The 10320-nt window shown below is 39.0% G+C and overlaps 1 protein-coding gene across 1 annotated transcript in view; it reads left to right on the top strand.

Moving 5' to 3' along the window:
* Positions 1-180: 180 nt before the first annotated feature.
* The window catches only part of Mon1 (vacuolar fusion protein MON1 homolog), an 80797-nt gene continuing 70657 nt past the window's right edge, over positions 181-10320 (top strand). The window contains exon 1 of the mRNA XM_067146461.2: positions 181-487. Coding sequence (XP_067002562.1) covers positions 203-487 — 285 coding nt within the window. The 5' untranslated portion in view covers positions 181-202. The remainder of the gene's footprint in view (positions 488-10320) is intronic.

Here is a 10320-nt window from a genome sequence, read left to right as displayed (position 1 = left end):
GTGCAGTTTTAACAGATTGGAAGTTTTTATTGCGTGATAACTGACAATTTCTGTTCTGAGAGAAAGAATATTGGGGCAGTTTTGTACATTGTAGTTGTAAGCAATGCACCCTTGAACCTAAACAAATAAAAGACATCAAAGGCGTACTCTCAATGACAGCATGCGTAATTCGTACAATTTTATAGGCTAAGTTTGTTGTATCATGGCGTCAAATTGTTCAGACGACAAGGAAAATAATGCTGAAAATAACGATGAATCGGATGTTGTACCCGACTGTGAACCTGGTGCATGTAGTGAGAGTATGTTGGTTACTACGGACTCCTTTGAAGAACTTGAGCAAGAAATGGACTCTAGTTTTGATGAACGTCAGATGAAGGAAAGTACCACTAGTACTATTAGTGAAATTCAGGAGGAAATTCAGGAAGTAAATGTTCCAGATGATCTGTGCTCTGATCTGGGCGAAAAGCTAATGAAAAATGACGAAGTGGTAAGCTGAGTATATGGGTATGAATCTCATTTCAGTAAGAGTTCATTATTCTGTCTCCACGGTTTTCTTGTCATAGAAACCAAGAGGATGTTTAAAAGCACTGGTACAATTTCTTTCAGGATTTATTACAGACTATACGTACAGTGTCCTAGGTTATGTTACTGTGTTGTTATTTTAAATATTTAATTTGCTTTCAGCTTCCAAACATTTACTGCCTTGTAGTTCTGTGATGTGAGTGAAATAACATTCTGGAGAATTATGGGGCTAAGTTTAGAGGATCTTGCATGGCTTGTCATTGACTTGAATGCAGTTTCAGTTATGTCTTAGGCCTATATAAAACAACTCATTATCATTTTGTAATTAGAGACTGTGATATAACTTCTATGAAGAGGATAACCTCAGTTGTGACGTCAGTATTATAGCGCACAACTTGTGCATTAATTAAATAGAATCAGACATACAGAACTCGATGAGTGACTTAGTCTTTTGCAGTTAACAACGTGATAACGTTCACAATGATTATCGCAGAGTTCACATAAGTACATGTTACTTGGGCCGTGGAAAGACTTCAACTTGCAAGCCCTGAGATGGAATCCATGTATTACTAGCACACTTTTTAGTGATAGACGGACACCCTAGTGCTGAATCGGTCGACCTCGGTTATCTTCGAGATTTGTATTCGCAACCTTTGAAACACAAACAATGAATCGCTGTGCGACATCTAGCGTACACTTTACGTACTAGTACTGTTGTTTGCACAGCAACGCCAAGCTATAGAATTCATGCTAGGAACAAGATTTGCATCCAGAATTGTTATATAATGTGTGCGTGGCACAGTTGTTAGCTTAAGATGATAAAGGTTTAGAAAATTCATATCGATTGATCATATTATCGATTCAATTCAGATTTCATTTCCAATCAGTTGGAGGTATTACCGGAACTGGGAGAGCTCCCTCTGAACTCCTCATTCCTGTACAAAAATCTATCACTAAAAGGTGTGCGAGTAATACAGCCATTGAGGTCACAAAGTGTCGCAGCGCCTGGTTTGTATCCGCCCAAGTCTTGTTCGCCATGGCCTCAGTGGAGTAAAACTCTAATCTGATTTCTTTCTTCTTCCATTGCCTCTCCTCCATTAGCCTTTTCCAGCTGTCAGTTGATGGTAGGGAGAACTTTAAGTCTCAGTGTCTCGATTAGAAAAGGTTCTCTGGCGAGTTCATAGACGAGCCTTGATCTTGTGTATTTAGATACGCCCATGTTGTCTTTAGATAGTGAGCCTTGACCATTTCCAACATCCTAAGATCGTTCTTTGTCGTCTTAATTAATCTCTATACCATCATCGCCATAAGACCTATCTATGTCGGTGCGACATAAAGCAACTTGTAAAAAAAAAAAAAAAAAAAAAATCTCTAGATCATAAGTTAGGATAGGAATTATTTTTGGATCAAATAGCATCATAGCGGTCTTCAAAGATAATCTAGTAAGAAATTAAATGTTGCATATTGCTTTTATTGCCGCTATTGCTCTTCGTCTTACATGTATTCTCTAAGAATGTACTGTCTCCTGAAGGGTTAAGCCAGGGTATTTGAAGTTATTTACGACTCGTAATGGCTCATGCTTAAAAGTCACTACATCTCGAGGAGAAGCCCGCTCCCCTTTTCTAAAGATCATGTGTTCAGTCTTTCTTTCATTGACTTCTAGTTAATTAGATATTGTCCAGACCTCCAGAGCATTTAATACTTTCTGTACTTCAGCAATTTCTTGTGAACCTGTTGCCATGTCATCAGCATATAAGTATATTCTCACATTCTTCGACAATTCTCTTATCGCTTGAACAACCTCATAAGTGGTGATGTTAAAGAACAGAGGGCTGAAGGGGTCATCTTGCAGCACGCCATTTGTCTGGGTAATTTCTTTTTAAGTTTTTATATTGTCTGATATTATGACTGTGTTTCTCCTCAGCATGTTATGGACCAGGTTAATGAGAACTGTATTTTCCTCAACTAGCGTATCAAATTTAGAAGAGATGATGCTCAAGTTTACATTTTGGAATGCCTTAGTGAAGTCGATGAACACAGCATGAAATTTTCCATTCGGAAGCCTGATAGAATTTTCTGTCATCTAGTAAAATACTTATAGCCTGTGTAGTATTTCTACCTCTTTTAAATCCGAACTGTTCTTCTGGAATTTACTTGTTTAGTCTTTCCGTTACAAGTTTTGTTATCAACTTCAATAGGTTGTTCTCCAAAGCGATCCACCTGTAAGAGTTAGGGTCATGTAAATCGCCTTTCCCTTTGTAGAACATCTTTATTATGGAAGTTTTCCATGCATCCGGTATGTCCCCTAATTGTAGACATGCCGGGCTGAGTGGCTCAGACGGTTAAGGCGCTGGCCTTCTAACCCCAACTTGGCAGGTTCGATCCTGGCTCAGTCCGGTGGTATTTGAAGGTGCTAAAATACGACAGCCCCGTGTCGGTAGATTTACTGGCACATAAAAGAACTCCTGCGGGACTAAATTCCGGCACCTCGGCGTCTCCGACGACCTTAAAAAGTAGTTAGTGGGACGTAAAACAAATAACATTATTATTATTATTATTAATTGTAGACATAGGCTCATGAGATTTGTGAGAGCTGGTAGGATGATGTCCACGGCTATCTTTAGGTGCTCGCTATAAATGCTATCTGATCCTGCAGCTTTCTTATCTTTTAGGCTTATTTTCCTATCTTTTAGGCTTATTATGGTTTTGTTCACCTCCTCTTGTGTAAATAGTGCAAAGTCATTGTACTCCGTTCCATTGAGTTTCTTCGAGTAAGCATATGAGGAATATTGTTGGTTCAGGGTCTTGTTAAAATGAACCTCCCATATGTTCATGTCTATTTTACTAGCAGTTTGTGAATTTCTAGGTTTCAAAGCTATATAAGGATCCTTCATTGCCTCCAACACCAATCTGTTAGCTTGCAATTCAATGTAGGCCTAAGCCTTTCACATACTCTTTAAGAGATCCTTATATTTTTTTCTGGGATGGCTATAATTTTCTATATCTTTAGATTTGTTACTTGCTATTGCTACATGTAGAGCATGTAGTAGGCCTACCTGTTTTCTTTGCAAGTACCAAGTTTGGTTGAACCAGTTCTGTGATCTTCTTTTTTTAACTGTTGTAGTTGCAGATTTAAGGAAGATTTCTAATGCAAAAGCTGCAGGATCTAGATCTTTCTTCAGTATTATGTTACTTAGATCATCAAAGCTGCTCGTATCTTGTTTTAGGATGTCTTTATTTAGAATCCGAGATGTAGGGTTACGGAATTTTATCTTATCATTTATGCTTGACTGATCCGTTACCTTGAAACTCACTAGGACCGGACGATGTTTCTTTAAAGGATACTCTGCGACTCTGTAATCCACTTGATGCAATCCGGGCCCTTTAAAAAGTATCAGATCAATCGTACTACCTCCATTATGAGAGAAATTTGACTTATCATATTCCCGATTGACGAGTGTAAATCCTTCCTCATCCATTGTTCAGAGCAGCTCTTCTTTTCTATAATCTTTCCTGTTTAATCTGCAGTTTAAGTCTCCTGCTATGATTCTGTTGTTTGATGGATCTGTCTTTGATAATTATTGTAGCTATTATGTCCTCAATTGGAGTTAGGGGCTCAACGTATAGTCCAGTTATTACTAATCTCTCTGATTCAAGTATCATGTTCATGTCTCTATATACTCTTATTAGTCTTCCTCTTGGACCTTGTGTTGTGAAGATCTGCTCAGAGTAGAAGCCTGGCAGTTCGATCATATTAGTTGCTAGGGTTCCTGTCATGATTAGTATGTCTCGATCGTCAAAAAAGATTTCTTGGGACTAAGTCCAGAGTGCTTTTTATCTCTTCTACATTCCATAGGAGAAGGTTAATTCTCGAACCTTGCCCCTTGTCTTTGCTGTCGAAAAATACAAAATCGTCTGATTAAGACCCCTTCTGGCCAGTGGCTTGGGACAGTTATCTTATTAAGATCTATTAGAGGGATTCTGACTTTAAAAGCTTTCCTGGAACCTTTTGTCTGCAGCTGTTCACATTCTATGCTCTCTGTTATATTCAATTTCCTTAGATGGCATTCTAACTTTTCTTTGGAAGCACTCTGAGTTAGTCGTCCTATGTATAACCAAGTTCTCTTTGGTGCAGCTCTAATTTCTTGATCCTTTGATTCGTCGTTGTCCTTAGATGAGGATTGTTTATTCCTATAACTATTGGAGACTGAATTGATGAACTGCGTTTACAATTGAAGACCTCTGGCCTGGGCGAGTTATTATCATTGATGTTGTCATCATGTGTTTCAGTCTGGTGAGATGAAATCAACTTCGTACTACTACTGGACAAAACTACATCTAAGCTGGAAATATTTTCCTGTTCTCTGAGAGACTCTTCTTTTTTCCCTACGATAATTCTAGGAGATTCATGTGTAACTGCTCCCCTAGATGTAGGATGCTAATTAGTTTATAATATCACCTATTCAATACGGATCCATAATGATCTTGCTCCCCTAGAGTCATTGAGAAGTGTGTGGGTACTGGCCGTTATTTTCCACTGGAAGAATTGGAATTTTTTCTTTTTATAGTATTTTCAATACGGATCCATAATGATATTTATCACTTGCTTCCCTAGAGTCATTGAGAGGTGTGAGGGTACCAGCCGGTACTTTCCACTGGCGGAATTGGAATTTTTTCTTTTTGTTGTTGTTTGTGAATTTCTTCTCCTATTTTCTTAACAGGCTAGATTTCATGCTTTCCAATATATTTTGGTTATGATCAGACAGGTTTCTTACGATTTTCTGTTCAAAATCCAAGGCAATTATTTTTGGTTTGCGGTCATTACATAGCCATGTCAATTTGCAGTTCTTTCTTTCGACTATATCATATTCTCCTTTAGTCATATTAGTACAATGAAAATGTTGCCATTTGTTGTAGCATTCACACTCGATGGCTTCGTTGGCACTGTTTACTGTTTTAGAGCAAATATTACATAAATCCAAATTGGCCGTCGCCTCTTGATGAGAGAGGATTACTCGCTACGATGTCACACGTCACACTAGATTTTGACTTTCAATAATCGACGCTTAGAATTTAAAGATAAAAAAGATGAATTAATTAAGAGTAGACATAATGAAATCAATGTTGCTTCTATTGCTCTCAATTCTTGAATTAGATTAAAGGAAGTAAAAGTGCGGAGGGTATACGATAGTATAGCATTTCATGTCATAAGTCACATCAGTCAATCAATTCGGCATTTAAATTTTAAATTACATCACTCCGAAACTTAGGTGATGTAATGGTGGTTACACTGCATTTTAAAGTAAGTTCAATATACTGAGTGATATAAACTGCACGCGCAACATTATTGAATGCGGGAGGCACTACATTTTCACACAGAGTATTAGAGCATACCACCTAGAACGGTGCTTGTATAAATAGAACTAACCAACTGCAGTTTTTGATCACTTACATACACAATTTCGCACAGTTAAAAATTTAACTCATAGCACTTATCCCACTTAAAATGCACTATTCCATGCATAATCTTCTTTTTACAGTAATATTTATGGATGTCACCTAATAGCTCAAAGAATACAACAGTAATCACAATCACTACATATCCTTTCAGTTCAAAACAACAAATAAATATATCCCTTCCACAAAACTCTGGGTAACTATCCTCTACAAAACACTAATATTCACTTAGAACACTCATTGAGAAAACTACTTTAAGCATATATAAATGTACACTCAAAATAAAGTTCCGGTTTAAATGGCACACCTCCATCATTCACCCTGTGACGTCAATGCAACCTGTTGTGTGTAAAATTAATGGCTTGGGTTTTTTATATCACACCCCTGCAAGCAACAAAGAGTCATTTTTTAGTTATGACATGCACGATACTGTAGGTCTTCGCGATAATAATCACTCTTTCAATCTAGAAAATTGTCATAAGTGTAAATCCTTTATTTCTTGAAAAAAAACCCCCAAGTGCCATTATACCAATTTGTCAGTCAAAACTATTGACACTTCGTATTTGTGATTTATTTCATTGAAAATTGGTGAAAATGTGTTGTAATATATGCTAAATGTTATCATGTAGAAGTAGTCTGATGATACATTATTATCTTTGGTTTGATATGGTGTTTTAAACTTTTAAATTTGTTTTCTCGAAAACACTCACTTTTTGAGTAGTGTCACTATTGTTGCGGAGATGTGATATGTGTATTTATGATTAATAATGCAACAACTTGTGACAAAGCCAAAGGATCACTGGAGGATCTTTTTCTCCAAACTAAATATGGATAAGAGCAGGCCTACATACAGCATAAATGCAAGGCTAGAGTAAATCGAAATGCAAACAGTACCGGTAGCATTGGTACCTCTGGCACTCCAGTGGTCGCGCGGATCACAATAGTGATCCAGCCGTTTAGTTTTTTCGCTCCTGTTTTTTTGTATGACTGTTGACCTTGAGCATCTGTGTACCTTCCTCGCACCCCATCCCCTCAATGATAATGCAATAGTCTGCTAACCTTGACTGATGGTTGTTGCGTTATAAAGCAATTTATTCTTGTGGATCACAACTGTGTTCCGTGCGACCACTAGCGTGAATTTTTTAATTTGTTTGTTTTCTTATTATGGTGTCTAATTTCATTTCATGTGCATATATCTGCTCCATTGTATGAGTTTATATTAATTATTGGTATATAAGTACAAAATGGATGACTATGAGAATATAAATCGATGGCTGAATGAACCAGACAGTGCGGTAACATTATGGAGGGAGGGAGTGAGACAAATCACACCGAGCTCAATAGCTGCAGTCACTTAAGTGCGGCCAGTATCCAGTATTTGGGAGATAGTAGGTTCGAACCCCACTGTCGGCAGCCCTGAAAATGGTTTTCCATGGTTTCCCATTTTCACACCAGGCAAATGCTGGGGCTGTACCTTAAGGCCACGGCCACTTCCTTTCCACTCCTAGCTCTTTCCTGTCCCATTGTCGCCATAATACATATCTGTGTCGGTGCGACGTAAAGAAAAAAAAAAAGAGACAAATCACAATGTCCGGTAATTTTTCAGGTATTTCTTATAAATGCATGCATAATGATATTATATTGTACAGAAAATAAAGTTCTTTTCACAATTCATAATCATATTCGTTGAATAAATAGCAGAGAATGGCCTTATATCTCAAAGAAAGTGTGATCCGCGCGACCACTGACGTGACTTTTCTTTGTGCGACCACCGGAGTGTTAACTCTCCTCGTGCTGTGGGAGAGGTTTGTTATTTATATCATTATTAGGCAATTAAACATTATGTATCGCAGTTGACTGTATCACAGTAAAATGTACAATCATTCCCATAGGCCTATGTTAATATTTATAAAGAAATTCCTCTATAAAAATATTGAAATTTTTACAAAACCGTTTGGCTATGGCTAAATAGCTGCCATACCTGTCATTGACAGCACAGATGAATGGCAACAGAAGAAATAGAGGCCATCTCAGTGGTAGTCAGCGAGTGTAATGTTATTGTTAACTTGGGGGGATCCAGAAGGACTTGCCTTACCTTTTACTTTCTCCTCTCTTATTTTCTGTCCTTCTCATGGTGAACTTCTGCTTTCTTCTGGTTTGGCAATAAGAGAGCATCTCAGGCCTAGGTCCTTAAGTGATGATTCTTTTTTTTTCCTTCTCTTTTCAAGAATCTTAATTATCTTCCTGATCATTAAGCTCATGATAATGCAGTTTTGGCCCTTATACAGTAGCTCAAAAGAAGTTCTGCTTATTCTGGTTTAGTGCACTTTGTAACTTATTGTGCTGTGTATATATGTGCATTATACATTATGTAGGGTATATAAAATTATATTTAACATTAAGTTGAGCTTAATGGTATAGGGCCTATTCAAAGAAAAACAACATCCAGTTCCTTGTGCAAAAGCAACTGAAAAACAGAAATGCAACAAAAGCTCAAAGTTGGTAATGTGAGATTTTGAACACAAAATTATAATTTATTGTGTCGCAGATCATTACCACGTGTTGCCACCTCAGACCCAGAGGTATGATGAGGTATATTCAGCACCAAAGAATCCAACTTATTTTGGACCTGAATGTTAGCAGGGGATTTAGGATGGTGGGCAGTTGCCCTCTTCAGTCCACGCCATGCATATTGAATACAGTGTTCATGTCCGCAGAATAATATGTTGGCCACACCATTCACTTTATGCCATGCATCTCTGGGATCCGATTGACCACTCTGGCCGTTCGGTATGCATGAGCATTATCATCCACTAGTGTAAAGCCCTTGCACACAGTGGCAGCAAATCCTGTAATACCGGGTGAGTTGGCCGTGCATTTAGGGGTGCGCAGCTGTGAGCTTGCATCTGGGAGATAGAGAGTTTAAACGCCACTGTGCCGGGCTGAGTGGCTCAGACGGTTGAGGCGCTGGCCTTCTGACCCCAGCATGGCAGGTTCGATCCTGGCTCAGTCCGGTGGTATTTGGAAGTGCTCAAATACGTCAGCCTTGTGTCGGTAGATTTACTGGCACGTAAAAGAACTCCTGCGGGACTAAATTCCGGCACCTCGGCGTCTCCGAAAACCGTAAAAGAGTAGTTAGTGGGACGTAAAGCAAATAACATTATTATTGAACCCCACTGTCGGCAGCCCTGAAGATGGTTTTCCATGGTTTCCCATTTTCACACCAGGCAAATGCTGGGGCTGTAACTTAATTAAGGGCATGGCCGCTTCCTTACCACTCATAGCCGTTACCTGTCCTATCGTCGCCATAAGGCCTATCTGTGTCTGTGCGATATAAAGCAAATAATTTAAAAAATCCTGTAACTACAATGTTATTTCTGTATACCAGACCAATCATGTCATCCTGGATAGGAATTAGAGGTGTACATTGGCCAAACATGATCCCACCCCAAAACATGACAGAACCCCCCAACCTCCTTGCTGCTGATGACACTCCGGGATGAAAGACTTGTTCCATCTCTCACTGGATCGAATTGCCTCCAGACTCTAATGCTCGTGTTGTATGGGTGCAAGCTTATGGTGACCTCATCAGAAAAGAGTGTACTTTCCACTGTTCCTTACACCATTTGCTACAAATTGTTGCTCACCTCACACAGATTCTCTAAGGTGTGGTTGAATAGGAGCTTCTAACACAGGCCTCCTTGATGTCAGTTCTCCATTGTGCAGCTGTTTTAACACTGATCTGACATATTCACTCGGGTGGCCTTCCAAAGATCAAGGCAGAACGAGGTGGCAGTATCAGTGGACCTATGATGTGCTGAAAACAACAAATACCGATCCTTCCTGAGAGTTGCTTTGTGTGGGTCTCTCATCCGTTTTCGATCAGTTACCGTTTGTGTCTGCCTGAACTTATTCCAAACTACGGAGACATTGTTTGGACACATTCCAACACGAGTGGCGACATGCACTTGTTGCCATTCTTCTCGCATTAGAGTCACAATTCAAATGTAGTCATTAGCAGAAATGGGTTCTCTTGTCATGTTTACCTCAGTCCTACACTTGCTGTCTTTTCAGCACTGACCTTATGAGTGTATGTATGTCCAACCCTTATCCCGTTTCTCTACAGGGTGTAGTATGATGTGATATGAATCTTCGTAGTGAGTTTTTACGACCGGATGCCCTTCCTGATGTGAGCCTCATCAGAGGAGTTAGTGGCATGAAATGAATTATTTGATATATGATATTAGTGCCAGCACATAGCCTAATCCTGTCGAATAGCACCAAGGGGTCCGCTCAGGGCTTAATGTCTCCATCCAACGGACATTGCTTTTAAAGTAACTG

The sequence above is a fragment of the Anabrus simplex genome, chromosome 4 (genome assembly GCF_040414725.1).
Source record: "Anabrus simplex isolate iqAnaSimp1 chromosome 4, ASM4041472v1, whole genome shotgun sequence".
NCBI classification, from domain to species: Eukaryota; Metazoa; Arthropoda; class Insecta; order Orthoptera; family Tettigoniidae; genus Anabrus; species Anabrus simplex.
The sequence above is the reverse complement of the archived record's forward strand: the minus strand, read 5'-3'. Positions and strand labels throughout refer to the sequence as shown.